General features: G+C 35.1%; 1 protein-coding gene across 1 annotated transcript in view; it reads left to right on the top strand.

Moving 5' to 3' along the window:
- Positions 1-22,002, top strand: part of DYNC1H1 (dynein cytoplasmic 1 heavy chain 1) — a 96,194-nt gene that overhangs the window by 50,861 nt on the left and 23,331 nt on the right. Inside the window, 28 exon segments of the mRNA XM_051978352.1 lie at positions 117-360; positions 486-669; positions 3,579-3,791; positions 4,207-4,445; positions 4,787-4,943; positions 5,625-5,766; positions 5,769-5,851; positions 6,230-6,460; positions 6,621-6,761; positions 7,211-7,444; positions 7,534-7,740; positions 8,934-9,055; positions 9,725-9,890; positions 10,237-10,400; positions 12,043-12,172; positions 13,165-13,298; positions 13,405-13,519; positions 13,646-13,807; positions 13,886-14,100; positions 14,209-14,413; positions 15,498-15,671; positions 15,798-15,917; positions 16,047-16,167; positions 17,933-18,128; positions 18,827-18,944; positions 19,060-19,275; positions 20,289-20,501; positions 20,648-20,775. Of these exon segments, the coding sequence (XP_051834312.1) occupies positions 117-360; positions 486-669; positions 3,579-3,791; positions 4,207-4,445; positions 4,787-4,943; positions 5,625-5,766; positions 5,769-5,851; positions 6,230-6,460; positions 6,621-6,761; positions 7,211-7,444; positions 7,534-7,740; positions 8,934-9,055; positions 9,725-9,890; positions 10,237-10,400; positions 12,043-12,172; positions 13,165-13,298; positions 13,405-13,519; positions 13,646-13,807; positions 13,886-14,100; positions 14,209-14,413; positions 15,498-15,671; positions 15,798-15,917; positions 16,047-16,167; positions 17,933-18,128; positions 18,827-18,944; positions 19,060-19,275; positions 20,289-20,501; positions 20,648-20,775 (4,774 nt within the window).

Here is a 22,002-nt window from a genome sequence, read left to right as displayed (position 1 = left end):
TTAAAGTTTAGCTTTTATTTGAGGGTTTCCTGCTTTGGATTTAAGATACTATTAATGAAGGGTCTTTTTTTTTTTTTAATCTACTGAAAAATTAAAGTCCTGTTGTTAAATTTTAGCTTCTGCACCTATTACTTGTGAGTTGTTGAACAAACAAGTCAAAGTGAGCCCAGATATGGCTATCTTTATCACCATGAATCCTGGCTATGCGGGCAGATCAAACCTCCCAGACAACTTGAAGAAATTATTCCGAAGTCTGGCAATGACAAAGCCAGATCGCCAATTGATTGCACAGGTCATGTTGTATTCCCAGGGCTTCCGTACTGCTGAAGTACTTGCCAACAAGATTGTACCATTCTTTAAGTGAGTAACAGTCATCCACAATCACATTTCTTAGACAAAAGTCTGGGATTTTTTAAAACATTAAACATAAATTTTTTTTAGATTTGTAATTATTTAGTAAAAAAATTTTTCCCCCCACTTTTTAGACTGTGTGATGAACAGCTTTCCTCTCAAAGTCATTATGATTTTGGTCTTCGAGCTTTGAAGAGTGTATTGGTAAGTGCAGGTAATGTGAAGAGAGAGAGAATACAGAAAATAAAAAGAGAAAAAGAAGAACGTGGTGAAGTAGTCGATGAAGGGGAAATTGCTGAAAATCTACCAGAACAAGAGGTATATACAACTCCTATACAGATACTGATGATATTATTTTAAAAGTTGTCTTGACTTATGTGGTTATTTTCTCAGGCTTCATCTCTCTTCTTTTTCTGTACTGTCTCCATTCATGATCTCATGCACTCATACAATACTTTTCCATAGCCTCAGCCTCTCATTAAACTTCAACTTCTTCTTTAATTGCCTGTTATACATCTTTCTGAATGTCCTGTAATCGTACTACTTCCAAAGTAGCATTCTTCTAGTTTTTTCCACAAAACTACTTTACTCATCCTGACGTCATTTTTTCTGTTAATGATGTCACTCCCCTTACTATCACCCATTCAGAACAGTTAAGCTCAAAAACCTCTTTGCTTTGTCACTTCTAAACTATGTAGTCCGTCTCCTTTTCTCAATGCCACCAGCCTCTTGCGTCCCTCATAATCATAGCAGTAATAACAACTGAAAAAGTATTATATACACTTCGAGGTTTGCAGAATACTTTGTAACTATTGTCTCATTTAATCCCCCAGATTACCTTGTAAATGTTATTATTGTCCTCATTTTAATTTATCTCATTCCATCTTGTTTTTACTCTTGTAATAATTAATGTTTCTGCTTGTCTCTTTCCTTCAGTCCATCCTATCTGGTTTTTTCCCAGGTTACTTTTTTCCATAGTTTAATTGTCTTCATTCTAGTAAAACACTAGAAGTAATTCCTTATTGCCTATTGGTGAAAGTTCAGTCTCTTTTACCTGATGTTCAGTATCCTCAATGATTTGGTCCCAGCCCAAAAAGGGATCCCAGATTATTCTCTCACTCATTATTTTCAAACAAGTCTGGGTGTCTATATAGATATCCTTTTCTCTCATCTTAATCCAGATCTCCCTTTCCATTTTCTGCCTGTTAAAGTCTAACTAAAATCTCTATCTCCTCCATCAAGCTTTTATGTACTACTTCCAATTTAAACTTGATAAATATTTGTTGAATTGACTGAATGTGAGTGGCCCATATTTTACAATTCTGTTATTTGTCTGTAAATATTATAGTAGTCTTGTATGTAGGTTTCCCTGACTCCGTTTTGTTTTTCTTTATCTATCCTCTCCTCATTTGTGAAAGATTGATTTTTCTGGAGCACAGTGCCAATCCTGTACACATTTCATATTCTTGACTGAATAAGTGCAAACTCCTTAGACTAGAATTAAAATTATAGTCAAATTTATTTGTTCAGTGTTCCTTGAACATGTACTTTTCATTTTCATTGACTCATTTTTTTACTTTTTTTTTTTTTTTGGTTAGTGCTACTCCTTTTGCTTGGAGGCAAAGTGGCATCTTTAATGCCACAAATCTCTTGCCTTCCACGTATATTCTTCCAACTGAATTCTTTAACTCTTCTACTTTATGCTTCGTTGCATTTGTTATATCTTATCTTTATTATTGTGTACCTTTCTGGATTCCCCTGCTAAAATGATTTTATTTAGAGCAGGCATTATAAGTTAAGTTGAATTGATGAAATTGAACTGTGTCTTCTCCTAATTTTTTTTTTTTTTTTTGATGAGGCAATTGGGGTGAAGTGAGTCGCTCAGGGTCACACAGGCAGGAAGTATTAAGTGTCTGAGATCACATTTGATCTCAGATTCTCCTAACTTCAAGGCTGGTGCTCTATCCATGGTGCCACCTAGCTGCCTGTTCTCCTAATTATTATTTTTTTTAATTAAAGCTTTTTATTTACAAAGCATGTGCATGGGTAATTTTTCCAACATTGACTCTTGAATTACCTTTTGTTGCAAAATTTCCCCTTCTTTCCCTCACCACCTCCCCCATCTGGCAGATAGTCCATTACTTGTTAAATATGTTGAAATACATGTTAGATCCAATATGTATATACATATTTTTATAGCTATCTGGTTGAACAAAAAAAATCAGATTAAGAAGGAAGAAAAAGAAAAACTGAGGGGAAAAAAAAACAAATTGCAAGCAAATAACAACAGAGAGAATGAGAATGCTATGTTGTGTTCTCTCTCTGGGTGTAGATGGCTCTCTTCATCACTGAACAAATGGAACTGGTTTGAATCATCTCATTCATCTTATTGTTGAAGAGAGCCCTGTCCATCAGAATTAATCATCATTTAGTCTTGTTATTGCTGTATATAATGATCTCCTGGTCTGCTTATTTCACTCAGCATCAGTTCATGTAGGTCTCTCCAAGCCTCTCTAAAATCATCCTGCTGGTCGTTTCTTACAGAACAATAATATTCCATAACATTCATATACCATAACTTATTCAGCCATTCTCCAATTGATGGGCATCCCTTCAGTTTCCAGTTTCTTGCCACTACAGAAAGAGCTGCCACAAACATTTCTGCACATTTAGGTCCTTTTCCCTCCTTTAAGAACTCTTTGGGATATAGGCCCACCAGAAACTTTGCTGGGTCAAAGGGTATACACAGTTTGATAACTTTTTGACCATAGTTCCAAACTGCTCTCTAGCATGGTTGGATCCGTTCACAGTTCCATCAACAATGCATCAGTGTCCCAGTTTTCCCACATTCCCTCCAACTTTCATCATTATCTTTTCCTGTCATCTTAGCCAATCTGACAGGTGTGTAGTACTATCTCAGAGATGTCTTAATTTGCATTTCTCTGATCAGTAGTGATTTGGAGCACCTTTTCATGTGGCTACAAATAGTTTCAATTTTTTCATCTGAAAATTGTTCATATCCTTTGACCTTCATATCAATTGAAGAATGGCTTGAACTACTATAAATTTGAATCAATTGAATATTTTAGAAATGCATTCTCCTAATTCTTAAACCAAACACATTAGAGACGCTATGGTAATGTGGATTTTTAGCTGATAAATATAAAGGATTATGATAGATTTTTTTTCCTTTCCTCTGAAACTTTTAATCTATTATTTTTACTTAGATTCTAATTCAGAGTGTCTGTGAAACAATGGTACCAAAGCTTGTAGCAGAAGATATTCCTTTGCTCTTTAGTCTTCTCTCTGATGTATTTCCTGGGGTCCAGTACCATCGTGGTGAGATGACAGCATTACGAGAAGAGCTCAAGAAAGTTTGTCAGGAAATGTACCTGACATACGGTGATGGAGAAGAAGTTGGTGGAATGTGGGTTGAAAAGGTAAACTCAGAAGTTGGAAGAGGAGGCCATTTTGGTATAGATTTAGAAAAACTTTCACTATTTGCATCATCATCCTATAAATGTGTAAGAATTGTTATATAAAGATAATCTTGTGGTCCATCTAGTTTACTATTCTGCCTTGGACACTGGGCACCCATGTGATAAATTGTTCTCTGTTACAAGAAGAATCACATGCTATAAACATTCCTACTTTCTCTTAACTCATAAGAAACTGTTGGCCATGGATTATGTTAATAAATGTTGAATATATTTCTATAAATTTATTTGTAAAGTTCACTGGACCAAATTCTTAGTACACAATGACCATATAAAAGAGATAAATCTAGGATAGATTTCTTTTGGATGTATAAAATATTAAAGGGTATAAGGTTTTTTGTTTCTTTTCTTTTTGTAGGTTCTTCAGCTCTATCAGATAACCCAAATAAATCATGGTTTAATGATGGTGGGGCCTTCAGGAAGTGGAAAGAGTATGGCTTGGAGAGTTCTCCTGAAAGCGCTAGAAAGATTAGAAGGGGTAGAAGGGGTAGCACACATCATTGATCCTAAAGCAATCAGCAAGGATCATCTTTATGGTACCCTAGATCCAAATACTCGAGAATGGACAGACGGGTTATTCACACATGTTCTCAGAAAGTAAGTTAAGGTTTTGACCTATATTTCCATGAATAGATTCTGTATTCAAGATTAATTAACAATCTTATTTCTTGTGCTAAATTGTAATAGTAGTAATAATTGTAGCAGTAGCAGATGCTCACAGTTTTATAATCATCTTGTTAAAAATATATTATCCCTAATTTTACAACTAAAGATATAGTCTCAGAAAACTGTTTGTTACAAGTTTGAATAGACAGGAAGCACTCCCAACTTTTGTACTGTAATTTCATTAATATCTCAACCCTAGAAGAGAGTAGGAAAAACTTTTATTGCAATTCTTTCTTAACCAGATTTTTATATAATATTTTCTTTGAATTCAGAATCATCGATAATGTAAGAGGTGAACTACAGAAACGCCAATGGATTATCTTTGATGGAGATGTTGATCCTGAGTGGGTTGAGAATTTAAACTCTGTACTAGATGACAATAAACTACTAACTTTGCCAAATGGAGAGCGCCTCAGTCTTCCACCCAATGTAAATGGTGTTCTTTTACATTTTTGTTGCTAAATATTCTTCTGTTACTATCTTAACTGAAATTCAGTTGGGCACTATTAGAAAAGGTTGAGAAGGTATTTTTAGTAGCCCTAGTGGTATTATTTCAGTAGCTATTTTTATGAGTAGGACTCGAAACTGAAAAAAATTTTGATCAGTCACAATTCTTGGTTTTTAATTTTGTTTCTTTCGGTAGTAAAAGCCATGTTGAAGAGAAGAAAGTAATAAGAATGTGTCCATATTGTGCCTTTTACAATTTGATATGCTAATGACCCAGGTATGAAAATGGATATTTATTATAGGCCTGTAAAAATAATGATCTGATGGATGAGCAGAAAAAAGTCTTGCCTTATATTGTTTGAAAACCTATGCTAATGAAATTAAAAGCCCAGTCATTCTTATGCAGAGTCTACTATCAGAAATTTTCTTGACTAAGTATACAAACATTAAAACCTTCTCTGCCTCCAGTTTGCAGTTGTATAAAGAATTCCTAAGATAGATAGAAAATGTAGGTGAATATTCTGGTTGTGGAAACTAGCTTGTGTTGAGTCCTTTATTTCTATGACACTTTTATAAATAGATATATAATAAATAAATGGTGTATAGATATAGATTTGATTTTTAGCTGCATAGCACCAAATCTACTGCTTGTTTTCTTTCTAGGTTAGAATTATGTTTGAAGTACAAGATTTGAAATATGCAACACTGGCCACAGTATCAAGATGTGGAATGGTCTGGTTTAGTGAAGATGTTCTGAGTACTGATATGATATTCAATAACTTTCTGGCCAGACTGCGAAGCATCCCATTGATGAAGGTGAAGATGAAGCCCAACGTAGACGAAAGGGAAAAGAGGATGAAGGTGAAGAAGCTGCTTCACCAATGTTACAGGTAGGATTTAGAATTACAGTAAATATAGAAGATATTTCAGAAATGAAGACAGTAACAGCAGATATTTAAGAATATTCCTAGAGTTTGAAGGACTGCTTCTAGGATGAAGTTCACAATACTGGTTTTTTTTGGACATGCAAAATATATATGATTATAAAAGAAATCGATTATATCAAAATGTGTTTATTTAAAATGGTCATGGAACCCAAGTTAAGAACACTTATTTAATAGGTAGTTCAGAACTCAAGTGTTAACTGTGTAAACATTTGTACACCAAATTTTTTTAATCATGGCCGTGGGATCTACTCTTCTTGTAATTGGTGGTTCAAAAAAAAGTTTGTAGGCTATTGATAATAATCATTAATTTTCTACTTATAGATCCAGAGAGATGCAGCAACAATCATGCAACCATACTTCACATCTAATGGATTGGTTACTAAGGCACTCGAGCATGCTTTCAAGTTGGAACATATCATGGACCTCACTCGGTTACGATGTCTTGGCTCCCTTTTCTCCATGTTGCATCAGGCCTGCCGAAATGTTGCCCAGTACAATGCAAACCATCCTGACTTTCCCATGCAGATAGATCAACTAGAACGCTATATTCAGGTAATTTAAGTTATTGAAGTTGAACTAACCCCCAAAATTAGAGGGCAGTCTGCTATTTTAGTAAGATGGATTGTAAAGGATGAGCGTATACTATAGCTGGATACTTCATCTCTTACTTTGTAATTTGTAGAAAAATAAATTATAATTCCTTTTCCAACAGCGATACTTGGTTTATGCTATCTTGTGGTCTTTATCTGGAGATAGTCGTCTGAAAATGAGAGCTGAGCTGGGTGAATACATCAGAAGAATTACTACTGTGCCATTGCCTACTGCACCTAATATACCCATAATTGATTATGAAGTAAGTGCTTGGAGGGTCTGGTCTTTTACAATTTATTTCAAAACCCACAGTTCTGTTTAATGTTCGTTGGCTGAAAAGTTTGATTTACTCCCCAAATATCTTTACAGTAAATTTAAAGTTTATTTTTTTAAAGAATGGTGAGAACTTTGATTTTCATTTGTTGATATTGAAGGAAAGCAAGAAATGTGAGTACTAAAGAGTGAATCCATGGCTCTTGCGTCATTTAATAGAAGGATTTAGATCAGAAGAATTGGGTTCAAGCTCTGCCACTTATTAGTTGAATAGACAGTTTCCTCATCTATAAATTATGAGAGTTGCCTTACATCATCTTTAACGTCCTTCTTAGTTCTAAATGCTTTGATTCTTATTGAAAGTTTTAGTGTACTTGATTATAAACAAACTATTTGATTTGAGGAACTATGCTAACCTAATATTTCTTGTTTTAATAGGTTTCTATTACTGGTGAATGGGCACCATGGCAATCCAAGGTTCCTCAGATTGAAGTAGAGACACACAAGGTTGCTGCTCCTGATGTTGTCGTACCAACCTTAGACACAGTCCGTCATGAAGCACTTTTGTATACCTGGCTTGCAGAGCATAAGCCTTTAGTCTTGTGTGGGCCACCAGGTTCTGGAAAGACTATGACTCTCTTTAGTGCTCTCAGGGCTTTGCCTGATATGGAGGTAAAAGAAAAAACAACATGTCACCTGAGGTGCCATAGACTTAAAATCCAGTACCCACATTAAAATATTTCCTCCCCTCATTTTTCTAGGTTGTTGGGCTTAATTTCTCAAGTGCTACGACTCCTGAGCTCCTTCTAAAAACCTTTGATCACTATTGTGAATACAGGCGTACACCAAATGGAGTGGTGTTGGCCCCTGTCCAACTTGGAAAATGGTTGGTTTTGTTTTGTGATGAAATCAACTTGCCAGATATGGACAAATATGGAACACAGAGGGTTATATCATTTATCAGACAGGTTTGTATACTTTAAAATAAGCATAAATTAATTGAATCTGTCATTTCTGATATAGTGTCCCATGTTATCCTGGTGAACAAAGGATATGGGCTTGATAGTCATTTAATTAGGTTACTGTGAAACTAGTTTAATGACAGATAAAAAGAATAGTCATAGATTAAAGTCAGCTTTTAGGGCAGTCTCTAGGAGAGTACCCCCAAGGTACAGTTCTTAGATCTATCAAAAATTTAGATGAAAAAGCTGGCATACTTCTCAGATTTGCAGTTTACTTGAAGAAGCATAAGAGAATGGTTAATCCATTTTAGGTAATTGAGTCCTTACTGAAAAAGTTAGCATGTTGGGCCAACTAGGACAAATCTAAAGTTATAATGCTTAAGTTCAGAAAATCAACTTCATCTGTGTTGGAATAAGCATGACTGGATCTAGATAACAATTCTTTGAGAAAGATCTGAGGATTTTATTGGACTACGAATTTCATGTAAGTCAAGAGAATAATGTGACAAGGGAAAAAAAAAATCCAACTCAAAAAGCTAACGTCCTAGATTGCCTCAACAAGACCAATCTATACACACTGAGGGTAGTAATAGTTTCCCTGTACTTTGCCTTTTCACATCATATGTTGAGTTTACCTATTGGAAGCCATAGTTTAGGAAGGATATAGGCTGTGTTGTGCAAACAGAATAAAAAAGGCTTTGAGAGAACTCTGGATGAGGAGCTATTGAAGGAATTGAGGGTATTTATCCTTGGGAAGAGAAAACTTCTAGAGAATATCTTCATTTTCAAGTAAAAGGAAGTATAAGATTTGTTCTTGGTACCAGAAGGCAGCACTAGGAGCAACATATGGAAGTGATAAAGGTTAGACTTTGTGTAAGGAAAATCACTTTAAAATTAGAGCTATCTGTGAGTGGAGTAACCATTCCTATTGATGTGATAATTTCTGCTTCACTGTTTCTCTTCAAGAAGAGTTTGGACAACCTGTTTTGGGGGGTGTTGTTGAGGATTTCTTTTAAGTTATAAATTGCATCTCCCATCATCCTTCAATTCTCCACGACCCTCAATTCTTCATTAAAGAATTACAGGGGGAAAAGATTTTTTATCTTATATGAGAGTATTTCTCTACTATTTTTTAATTATCTTTCCAATTCTAAGATTCTCTGGTTGTCATCTTTCACATTCCTATTTTTGTCCTTTAGATGGTAGAACATGGAGGATTCTACCGAACATCTGATCAAACATGGGTGAAATTGGAGAGGATTCAGTTTGTTGGAGCTTGTAATCCACCTACTGATCCTGGAAGAAAACCACTCTCACACAGGTAATACCTTTGTACATTTTACAGTTTTAGCACAAACCCAACATTACTTGTAATTTAAACTATACAAATAAAATCCAAATTTAATTATAAAAGATAGTTTTTTAAAAGAGGTAGCATATTTTAGTACAAATCTACTTGTAGGTAGTATTCACACTTTCGTTATGGAATCTCAATTCTTAGTCTAGTTCTGCCAAGTGACCTTGGACAAGTGATTTCCCTATGGGGGGGAGAGCACTTCATTTCCCTATATATGAAAAAGGGCAGTGTACCTTTTCAGCTCTTTAGTTTTAGGACTCATTCTAATTCATAAACATTCTCCCTACCTTTCTTGTCCTTTTTGTTTTTCTAGGAAACATAATTTTATTCTTAAATTAATATACCTTACCTTCTTAGCAGTCTGTATTGATTTGATACCACTTTATTTTGCCCTTTGAACCAAACCAACATTTTCATGAAATTTGAAATCTGGCATTGACTATAGAGATCAGTAATGCTTTTTAAATTTTAGTCAGTTCCTTCCCAGATCTAGCAAATCTAACTTTCAAGTAAAGATTAAGCATCATTGATTTGGACCAAAACAGAAAAGTAAATGCTTGTTGGATGTGATTGAATGGTTAATTTGGTTTTCAGATGAGATTTCCTATTTAAAATGGTTTGTGCTTTCACCAGATTTTTGCGCCATGTACCTGTAGTATATGTGGATTATCCAGGACCTGCATCACTAACTCAGATATATGGTACATTTAACCGAGCAATGCTGAGACTCATTCCATCTCTTCGAACATATGCAGAACCTCTAACAGCTGCAATGGTTGAATTCTATACAATGTCTCAGGTACTTTTCATCTAAATTTGCTACCAAGTTTTTCTCTAATAGTTAAATTTTTAAAAAATCATCTTTCTGGTTGATGCTTTTTTAGACTAGATTTTTTTTCTGAGACCTTTTACATACTTTGTGCATATGCATGTATGTTTATATAAAATAATTTCATTTTGCATGCATGTAAGTTTTAATTTTTGATTCAGCAAATTTGTGTTGAATATCTCCAACATCCAAAACATATTGCACTAAATGCTGGGAATTTGGGATAAATAATGATCAGGAATCTTATGATCTCTGTCCTTGATATCTTATAGTAAAATATTCATACATAAACTTTTAAATTTTTGAAATTTTACAGGAGAGATTCACTCAGGACACACAGCCTCATTATATCTATTCACCCCGTGAAATGACCCGATGGGTAAGGGGTATTTTTGAAGCCTTAAGACCCTTGGAGACTTTACCTGTGGAAGGACTTATTCGAATTTGGGCACATGAAGCTCTCCGTCTCTTCCAAGACAGGTAAGGAAATTGAAATGTTTGAAAATAGAACTTAATTTGAAATTTTTGTCCTCTGAAATGAAAGTTAACCACAGTATAGTCAGCTTTCAATATTGATAACTCACATTCTTTTTTTTTCCCTCAACAATATTGTCTTTCCAAACATGCAAATATAGTAGCTGTCAATATTTACTTCTGTGAGATTTTGTATTTCAAATTTTTTCTCCCTCTCCCAGACAGCAAGCTATCCAATGTACATATACATCCAATTATAAATGTACAATCCTTTCAGACATAATTTCATATTTGTCATGTGCCAGAAAAACCAGACCAAAAGGGGAAAAACCGTAAGAAAGAAAAAGCAAACAAACAAAAAAAAAGGTAAAAACACTAGGCTTCAGCCCACATTCAGTCTCATCTGAATAGAGATGGCATCTTCCATCCCAAGTCTATTGTAATTGTCCTGGGCCACCACATTGCTTACAAGAGACTAGTCCATAACAGTTGATCATCACACAATTCCACCAGCACAGTGCACAATGGGTAACTCAATATTCTTTAAGTATTTTTCACCATCTGAGGCCCATGAGGAGGAATTTGTGATAATTTAAATGAAAGAAAACTTTTGCTCACGTGAACTATCTTGATCCTTCTTCCCAGTGCTTAGCACAATGCCTAGCACACAGCATGCTTTCAGTAAATACTAGTTGATTCCTGTGGTCACCTTAATTATCATCTCATCTGGCCCATTAGACCTGGGGTTCTGATAAAGTTCAGTTCAACAATGCATGCACCCAAGTACTGGGTGCTTGGGGGGATTTTTTTGTAAAATCAATTGTCTTCCCTTGTGGACCTTATAATCTAGTAGTGCAATGTGAAACAGACAGTGTTACACAATGATACTTAAGTGCATCAACCTCTGCAGAAGTGCTCCATTTCCTCCTCATGGTTACTCCAATTAATTGTTAAAGTCTGATAAATAGGCCCAAAAGCTCTTTTGAATTGTCTGAAGACCAGCCTAACTTGTGGTAAGGCCCCAGAAAATTTTTACTTAACAAATGTGTGTAGATCAGTTCTGTCATTCAATATGTTTGTTATCCTTTCCAGCTTTGTGTCACCATCATTGTTCACTCTGTCCAAAATTTCACACAGATACTAAGTGTGTAAGGCCAATTTGAACTCAAGGAGCTGAGTCTTCCTGATTCCAAGGCCAACTTCTATCCACTGTATCATTTAGTTCCACTTTGTTTTCTCAAAGCACATTTCTTGAACTATAGTTCAATCATTCCCCGATTGACAGGCACTCTTTTGGGTTCCAGATTTTTGCCTTCACAAAAGGACCTGCTTTAAACCCTTTTGTACAGTTAGGATTTTTTTTCTCTTTCTTTCATCTCCTTAAGAGTTTAGTCTTAGTAGTGTTATTGCTGGATCAAAGAGAATCCATAATTAATAACTTCACGAACATAGATCTAAAATGTTCTTCAGAATGACTAAACCAAGTCACAGTTCTTTCAACAGTAAATCAATGTGCCTGTTCTCCCATAGGCCTTCCAGAATTTATTCCAATAGCACATAAAATACTGTGTTAATTATAGGTGCAACATTTGTATTAGTTAGACCCTTTAACTTCTATGCTGCTGTTTATTCTTTTCCTTAAAAACAGACTTGTGGAAGATGAAGAAAGACGTTGGACTGATGAAAATATTGATATGGTAGCTTTAAAGCACTTCCCTAATATTGACAAAGAAAAAGCCATGAGCAGGCCCATCTTATATAGCAACTGGCTGTCAAAGGTAACCCAATTCTAAATTGTTTCATTAATAATGTTACCTTTTCTATTGTCCCTTTATGACCTCTAAATTTTATACAGTTCTTAAATGGAGCTGATTTTACAATAGGTATTTATAGTTAGAATAATCTCAGGCAGAGAATGAGAAATTGTAAAGTAGGAAGCAAGCATTTTGAACTGTTGAGTTTTATTGAGTTTTGTCTTTGTATCCACAATGCATTTTGCAGAGTAGATGTCTGATGTTAGTGGAATGGGATGGAATTGTTTCTTTTTTTTCTCACTTATCTAAGACAGTAGTATTGCTTTCTCTTTTATATAATATTAAGAATTACTGACGTTACTTCCAGAATTACATGGAGTTTTTGTTCTTAATGTGAACAGAGGCAGTATTTTTTTCACCCCAAATCTGATTTATATGAAATCTGTAGCTTATAATCAGTGCTGTACATATTTTTTTAATAGAGAATTTTGTTTTATGGGTGAATCTTAGCTACAGTTGTACAAGTCATCAATAAAACAGCCTGGATTTTGTCAGTTTAGTACAGTTGTTATCTAAATTGATAGGACTTCTCTAAATCATATTGATTTTCATCTTTTCTTTATCTGTTAAGATACTTCACTAATGATATCAGTGTACCTTACATTTGTGTATCATGTAACAACTTTAAAAATACTTTTACAAATGTTGTTTAGTTTTGTCCACAATCCTATGAAATTGGCCATAAATTATAAAATAATGACCTTTTAATTGCCTATCATAGTCTTTTAAATATTTTTAAGTTTTTAAGGATAGAAAAGTTACTTTTGACCCCAAGCATGTTTGCATTCTTTTCATATGCAACCCTTAAAACTTAAGTATTTAATATCTCAAATCTCAATTAAATTCTCCTTCTGAAATCTCATTTTACCCCTCTTGACATGGATTTTCTTAAGTTAAATATAGCTGTGGAAATTGATTGATTTGGATTTTGTTTTTGTTTGGGATTTTTTTGGTAGGATTACATCCCAGTGGATCAAGAAGAGTTAAGAGATTATGTCAAAGCTAGGTTGAAAGTGTTCTATGAAGAAGAACTTGATGTGCCTCTTGTGCTATTTAATGAAGTTTTGGATCATGTCCTCAGGATTGACCGGTAGGTATAATGCTGTCATTACTGATGTGAGAACAGGTGCTGTAATTTACTTTAAAAAAAAAAAAAAAGAGCAAAACAAAGCAAATCCTTCTTTAATATTTTTCAGAATCTTCCGTCAGCCTCAAGGTCATTTGCTACTTATTGGAGTTAGTGGCGCAGGAAAGACAACTCTTTCCAGATTTGTTGCCTGGATGAATGGTTTAAGTGTCTATCAGATCAAGGTAAGTACAACCTGATGTCCCTTTATACCACCAAAAGCGTATGGATTTAATATTACTTAAGTTACTAACATAACAGAAGAATAAGATCCAATGTCATAAAGTAATTTTATCTTGTTAATCTTATAGGTCCATAGAAAGTACACTGGTGAAGATTTTGATGAAGATCTTAGAACTGTATTGAGACGTTCTGGTTGTAAAAATGAGAAGATAGCATTCATTATGGATGAGTCCAATGTACTGGATTCTGGGTTCCTAGAGCGAATGAACACCCTCCTTGCCAATGGAGAGGTAATTAAATAACACATTGAATTAACCAATCTGGTAATCAACAGATTTTTTTAAAATGTGATTGATTTTTCCACTCAGGTTCCTGGTCTCTTTGAAGGAGATGAGTACGCCACCCTTATGACCCAGTGTAAAGAGGGTGCTCAGAAAGAAGGCTTAATGCTGGATTCACATGAAGAATTATACAAATGGTTCACTAGCCAAGTTATTCGCAATCTCCATGTTGTATTTACCATGAATCCATCTTCTGAGGGACTGAAAGACAGAGCAGCTACTTCACCCGCTCTTTTCAATAGGTAAACTGATGCACTATCACTTTCTGCCTCACACAAAGTCACAAAGGTTCCTGATTTACCAGAGAAAATGCTGTTATGTGGAAAGACATAATACTTTGTCTTTTTTAGGTGTGTGCTCAACTGGTTTGGGGACTGGTCTACTGAAGCCCTGTATCAAGTTGGCAAAGAATTCACTAGTAAAATGGACCTTGAGAAGCCAAATTACATTGTACCAGATTATATGCCAGTTGTTTATGATAAATTACCACAGCCTCCATCCCACCGGGAAGCCATTGTGAATAGTTGTGTATTTGTTCATCAGACTCTTCATCAGGTAATTTTTTTCCACTCAGACCTTTGACAAACTTAAACCTGATTGGTGTCACCCCTTTTCAATTCAAGAATATATTGTAGAAAATCATTAGTGTGAAGCATATTCTTACTAAGGTGAAGAATTATTTTTCTTTTAAATGTTTAATATTCTTTGTAATCAAAATTATCATATAATTAAATTATAATGAAATGCTTTTCATTAATACAAAAGCAATGCTTGAATTATTGTCACACTATTTGACCATGTAAAATATTAGAGAATTAAGGATCAAAATGGAACTGTTTCATTCCTTGCTATATATATAAAACACAGGAATATATGTCGAGGGACATTAGTTGTTATACATAGAATTTTAACTATGAAGTTATCTCCTTTCTACCCCACTCCTTTTCATCACATATAAAAATCACACAAAAAAATTAAGATCTTTTCTATAAGTAATGTAATATTTATAAATATTTCCACCTGAGAATTTGGCTTAAAAGTTGTATACTTCATCAACTTTATCTAAACTGTTTTAATTTTCTTTAAGAAGTAAAAGACTTAATGCAATTAGAATTTGAATATTAAAAATACAGAAAGCAGTCCCATAAATACAAGCCCAATTTAAATCATTTTTTAAATCTGGACTGTTCAAGATATTTAAAAGTTATTCATGTTTTCTGGCTTGGTAAAATCAGTTTAATCGTAGGAAAGAGTTATGATGAATGAATAAGCCTATATTAAGTGCATTCTGTGCTAAAAAAAAAAAGGGTGATCCATATAGGAAAGTGAAATAGTCCTCCTTAGGGAGCTCAGGTGCTAGTAGAAAACAATACGTGGAACATTACAGTTCATGACATATTTTAAATTTTTAAAGTTTTTTTTTTTTTTCATGAGTAAGAGAATTCTGTGCCCTGACCAGTATTTCATTCACAGAGTCCATTCCAATTAAATCTGCTTCATACCCTTGCCTTCATTTTTAGCCATATGGCACCCTGCATACTTTTGAACAGAAATCTTCTTAAACTAATCAGTGTTTTCCTTTTGGAATTTGACTCTGTTTACTCCCTCTTTATGCTTTTTTATATCTTTCATTTTAAAGGCTAATGCTCGTTTAGCAAAACGAGGAGGCAGAACTATGGCAATCACACCTCGTCATTATTTAGACTTCATCAATCATTATGCTAATCTCTTCAATGAAAAGCGCAGTGAACTGGAAGAACAGCAGATGCATTTGAATGTTGGCCTTAGAAAAATCAAAGAAACGGTTGACCAGGTATTTTTAAAAATATGGCTTGTTTCGAATTTGATGTGAAAGGAGGGGAACAAGGGTGGGGAGAAAGAGCAGTGAGGGGAGGTAAAGGTAGCTAACCATACTACATTCTCTGTCCTGTGACTGTAGGTGGAGGAACTGCGTCGGGACTTGAGGATAAAAAGCCAGGAGCTGGAAGTAAAGAATGCTGCTGCTAATGACAAGCTGAAGAAGATGGTGAAAGATCAGCAAGAAGCAGAAAAGAAAAAGGTTGCTATGTTGTCTTTGCCTAAATTTTAGAAAGCTAGGGATTTTTTTTGTTTCCTTCTTCCCCCTTACCTCCAAATACTGAATATTTAGGAGCCAGTATGTGACTCTCAAATTACTATTTCTTTATAGGTTATGAGCCAAGAAATTCAGGAACAGTTGCACAAGCAGCAGGAAGTGATTGCTGACAAGCAGATGAGCGTAAAGGAAGATCTAGATAAAGTCGAGCCTGCTGTCATTGAAGCACAGAACGGTACGTGTGTAAAACTAAGGGCTGAACTTTCAGGAAAAGAGCTTTCAAGTTCAGGGCTATCAAACTTGACTTTCTCTGAGATAATGTCCAGGAGGTGAGACACACTGCCAAGGGAGATTTTTTTCCTACACTTTTCTAAGAACAAAATAGGATGATCTGTAAAAACAAAAGGTCATAAAAGAGGCGTTGTACTCATCTCAAAGTATAGTCCATACATTGCCTATCTTATTTCATAAGGAAAAAGTAATTAGGGTACCAGAAGAAAGAGCAAAGGGCTAATTAGTTGTGAGAGCTGGAAACTCCTCCTGATTCTGCCCCTAAGTCACTATGGGATACTGGGCAAATCTCTCATATTTATGGGTCAGTTAACTGAGGTCCAGAGAGGTTCAAATAGTTGAGTTAAAAATTTATCTCTTCCAGGTCAGAAATTGAAATTGACAAATGTTATTATATAGGTATTTATATATATATTAGAGATTTAAGTCTTATTTGTTTTAGCTGTTTGTGTGTTTCATTTACATGGCATCCTTGTGTTAATGCATTGTATTGAAATACACAGTGCCATTTCATAAGCAATACTAAAACATTCAGTACTTTAAATGTAAGTAGAGACAGCAGTCATTTCTTCTCACTTCTCTTCCCCTCCCTAACTCTGCCAAAATTAATCTTTCCATCTGCAAAATAAATATGTTAGCAAAATATCTCTCCCTGACCCCTCTATAATTCATTTTCAATCTTAGAATTTTCTGTTTCATTCTTTTCCTGCCATCAGGTTTTATTGTTTCTAATAATAAAACCTTGAGTTTTTATACCTTTTTCATTCTTTAAGATAAAAGATTCAGATTCTAAGGCCTTTCATTTAATGCCTTATATAATGTTAACTTCCTATATGGATTCTTTGGAGGCAGTGGCTCCTCAACCTTTGGAAATATGATAAATTTATTTAAATGTTTATTGCCACTTTTATTCAGAATGAGATCTAATTCTATCCTGAACACAACAGGAAGTTATACAGTTCAGTTGATGTAAGATTTGGCCATTGTTTTAGAATTTTAAATCCCATCATTATTCTCCTATCACTTGAAAATTACGAACAATGTTGGGCTCTCTTTTTTTTCTAATTTGCATCTTTCCTTCAAGCTGTATAAAACTTTCATTGTTTAAAATTCTCTAGTTTTTTTGTTTATTTTTAAGAAAATTATTTTATATGGATGAACAGATTTTATTCTTTGGTGATGGTATCTAGCATAGTGAAACTCTCTTCATTATTGTTTTTCAAGGAATCAATTACTAAAAGGAATGGGAAAATTGGGCTAGAAGGTACAAAATAAAACATACAGATAATATGTGAATAAGAGGGTTTTACTATGTTATTATTAGTCTTTTTCAAATGTCATTAGGATTGTCATTGTGAATGATAAATAACTTCTGTCCATCTGGTATGTAACTTTGCTTCAGTAAATTTTGCAGGAGTACTGTGCTTCACATTGGTAATTAAATCTAGTTAGTTTGCATTCTGTATGATAAAATTATATTTCTATTGATTGGAATTTAGAAGAGCTAAAGCCCTAGGATATCTGCCAAATCTTACATTAGTCTAGCAGATCTTAGCCATAGCATGAATTTTTAAAGAATGCTCAAAGCTTCAGGTGGTGATTGTTATTCCTATCTTACTATGTTTGTACTCGATCTTTCTTTTCCCCTCTCCCCAATCAATACTTTCTCTACTCCTTCTGCTCCAACTGGTTTGACTGCTGTCTTTTAGCTGTAAAATCAATAAAGAAGCAACACCTGGTAGAGGTCCGCTCTATGGCAAATCCCCCTGCAGCGGTGAAGCTGGCCCTAGAGTCCATCTGTCTGCTGTTGGGTGAAAGCACCACTGACTGGAAACAGATACGTTCCATCATTATGAGGGAAAACTTCATACCAACTATTGTAAACTTTTCTGCTGAGGAGATCAGGTGATTAAATGAATGTACAGTGCTACTGCTGGGAATTGAAAGAAATTGTTCATAACATATTTGAAGATCATTGTCTTTATCTGGGAGGAAGAATTTAAATTTGGCAATGGAATTTCTTATATTTAGCAGAAATCCTAATTAACTATAATAGTCACCTGCTTTATAAGTACTTTTTGGTGGTGTTTGCTAAAAGACACCATATTTTATCAGATGGATATCTTGTTAGGCAAATTTTTTCTTGAGTGAAGAACTGAAATTTCTTTCGGATGTTCCCAGCAGTAGTATTATAATTCCTTAACCTCCTGCATGCTGAATGCTGTTTTCATCCCCCACAAATAGCTGTGAGCTCTATAAGGAAGCAGCATCTTGTTGAAGTAAGAGCAATGGCCAACCCTCCTGCTGCAGTAAAACTGGCTTTAGAGTCAATCTGTCTTCTGTTGGGTGAGGAAACTAATGATTGGAAAAAGATCAGACCAGTTATTCTCAGAGATAATTTCATCAGCAGCATTGTCAACTTTAATATTGAAGAACTAAGGTATTGGTTTTAGTTTTGTCTTCAGTGGTCATTTGGGGTAATGTATAGAAATACTGTAGAGACTTTGAAGTAGAACTTTTTATACTTTGAAGAACTAAGTCCCAAAGAGATTTGACCTACTCTTCTCTTTATTTTTATACTAATGAGAATAATTCTTTTGCAGTGATGCCATAAGGGAAAAGATGAAGAAGAATTATATGTCAAACCCAAGTTACAATTATGAAATTGTAAACAGAGCATCTTTGGCTTGTGGTCCTATGGTTAAATGGGCAATTGCACAGGTAATTAGTGCCATGTGGAAAAACCATATGTGAAAGTATTTATGTGTGAAATCTAGTGAATTGGAGATTCCTTAAACTATCTGTAAATATTGATCAATTTTTGTTTGTTTAACAGCTTAACTATGCAGACATGCTAAAGCGAGTAGAGCCCTTGCGGAATGAGTTGCAGAAACTGGAAGATGATGCTAAAGACAACCAGCAGAAAGCTAATGAGGTTGAACAGATGATACGGGATCTAGAAGCTAGCATTGCTCGGTACAAGGAGGAGTATGCTGTGTTGATCTCTGAGGCCCAGGCAATTAAAGCAGATCTTGCTGCTGTGGAAGCAAAGGTAACATATTACTGCTAACCCTTACGTTGATTCTCATTCCATTTTTTCCAGACACCTTTAGTTTATTTTTGATACACATTGCTTTATGAATCATGCTGGAGAAAAATCAACAAAAGGGTTTGGGAGAGGAAAAAAAAAAAAAAAACAGAAAAAAGAAGTGACGAACATAGCATGTGTTGATCTACATTCCATCTCCGTAGTTCCTTTTTCTGGATGCAAATGGCATTTTCTATCCAAAGTCTATTGGGATTGCTTTGGATCACTGAACTACTGAGAAAAATCAAGTCTTTCATAGTTGATCATCGCACATTCTTGCTGTTATTGTGTACAGTGTATCCTGGTTTCTGCTTGTTTCACTCAGTATTAGTTCATGTAAATCTTTCAGACTTTTCTGTAATTAGCTTGTTCATCATTTTTTATAATATTTCATTACCTTCCTTTGCCACACCTTGTTCAGCTATTCTCCAGTTGATGGGCATGCACTTCTTTTCTATTTCTTTGCTACCACAAAAAAAGCTACTGAAAACATTTTTGCCCATGTGGGTCCTTTTCCCTCCTTTATGATTTCCTTGGGATACAGAGCCAGTAATGACACTGCTGGTTCAAAGGGTGTGCACACTTTTATAGCCCTTTGGGCATAATTCCAAATTGTTCTCCAGAATAGTTAGATCAGTTCACAACTCCAGCAATGCATTTAGTGCCCATGTTTTCCCACATCCCTTCCAACATTCATCATTACGTTTTCCTGTCATCTTAGCCAATCTGAAAGGTGTGAGATTATACGTCCAAGTTGTTTTGATTTGCATTTCTCTAGTCAATATTGTTTTAGAGCATTTTTTCATATGACTATATATTCAACAGGATTTTTTTAATGCCTAGCATTAATTAATGCTAATGCATTTTGTGAGAGTAGAAATATTAGATACCTGGAGTATTTCTAACTGTTTTTGGATAAATAACTCAACTATAAATGCAGCATTTGGTTTTAATTAAATTGTATGCTTTAACTTTAGGTAAACCGAAGTACTGCTCTTCTTAAGAGTTTATCTGCTGAGCGTGAACGCTGGGAGAAAACAAGTGAAACCTTCAAAAACCAAATGTCAACGATTGCAGGAGATTGTCTGTTGTCTGCTGCCTTCATTGCTTATGCTGGCTATTTTGACCAACAGATGCGTCAAAACTTATTTACTACTTGGTCCCATCACTTACAGCAAGCAAATATACAGGTAGAAATCCTGGGAGGAGGCTTATATTCTAGTGTTAAAAGTGTAAGACCAAACTGAATATTTGGTTGGCTTTTGCAAAAACAACTGTAGAATTTTGTGCAAAAGAGTTTAAATGAAGGAAAAATAACGAAGACTTACTATTTCAGTTCCGTACAGATATTGCAAGAACAGAATATCTTTCAAATGCTGATGAACGGCTTCGCTGGCAAGCAAGTTCATTACCTGCAGATGATCTGTGCACTGAAAATGCAATCATGCTTAAACGGTTTAATAGGTATGTTTAAAGGAAACTCAAACCTAATTCCTTCAAAGAACAATTAAAGTGTTTATGTTTTGGTCATTTTTAATCTCACTATTAGTGAATTTTCAAACTCCCCTCTCTTCTCTGAGAAGTATTGGGGAATGTTATAAAAATCAGAATTCTTTCTTCTAGAGCAAAGTCTCCAGCAAAGTGACCAGTGTTTTTCTTTTTTAGTGAGATAGGGATGAGAAAAAATGGAACTTACCTGCAGCAATGAATGAAGGTGATTAGGCTTTGAAATATAATTTGTGTTTTAAGCTCTCTTTTTCAAAGTGATATATACAGAGTATTTGTAAAGTAAATAAGATGTAATTTAGAGAGCAGATCAAGAATGACTGTGTAGAATGTGATAGTTGAAGAAAGTGAAGGATTCTAATAGACAGAGGCAAGGAGGGATCTCAGGCATCTTGGGCTTGGAAAGGTAGGCAGGAGGTAAAGTACCAAGTATGAGTAGTAATGCTAGTTTGGTGGAACTTGGGGAAGGAGAATTAGCATGTAATGAAATTGGAAAAGCAGTTTGAGATTAGTTGCAAAGGATTTTCAAGGTCTAGAGGCAGTAGGGAGCTGATGACATTTATTGACTAAGAAAGTGACATGGCCAGATCTGCCCTCATGGAAAAGTCAGGACTTTGGCAACAGTTTAGGAGATGAATTTGAAAGGGGAAAGACACAAGACAAGGAGAACTTTTAGGTAGCAATAATCTGGGTGAGAGGTGGTATCTGTTTGAATAGAGAAGGGGAGGAATGTGAAAGATGTGGATTTCAAAAGATAAGAGAGACTTGGACATATGCAGAGGCAGTGGGAAAGTTACCAAGAGATAGGAAAAAATTGAGGATGAGAAAGGGGATGGGAATTACCGTAAAAAGAACACGCGAGGGGGCATCTAGGTGACACAATGGATAGAGCGCGAGTCCTGAAGTCAGGAGGACTTGAGTTCAAATCTGACCTCAGACACTTAACATTTCCTAACTGTGTGACTCTGGGCAAGTCACTTAACCCTAATTGTCCTCGGCAAAAAAAAGAGAGAGAACATGCGGCAGGAAATGGCATCAAGGAAACTTACAGAAGGGCTGGCCCTTAGCAAAAAGGACTGCCTCATCCAAGACTGTAGAAGAGAAGGAGACAGTAAGAGATGTTATCAAGGGACTTGGAGATGAAGAAAAGAGGAGAAGAGAAACCCCATAGCAAATGTCTTTAGC

The sequence above is a fragment of the Antechinus flavipes genome, chromosome 2 (genome assembly GCF_016432865.1).
Source record: "Antechinus flavipes isolate AdamAnt ecotype Samford, QLD, Australia chromosome 2, AdamAnt_v2, whole genome shotgun sequence".
NCBI lineage: Eukaryota > Metazoa > Chordata > Mammalia > Dasyuromorphia > Dasyuridae > Antechinus > Antechinus flavipes.
This window is presented reverse-complemented; position numbering and strand designations above follow the sequence as displayed.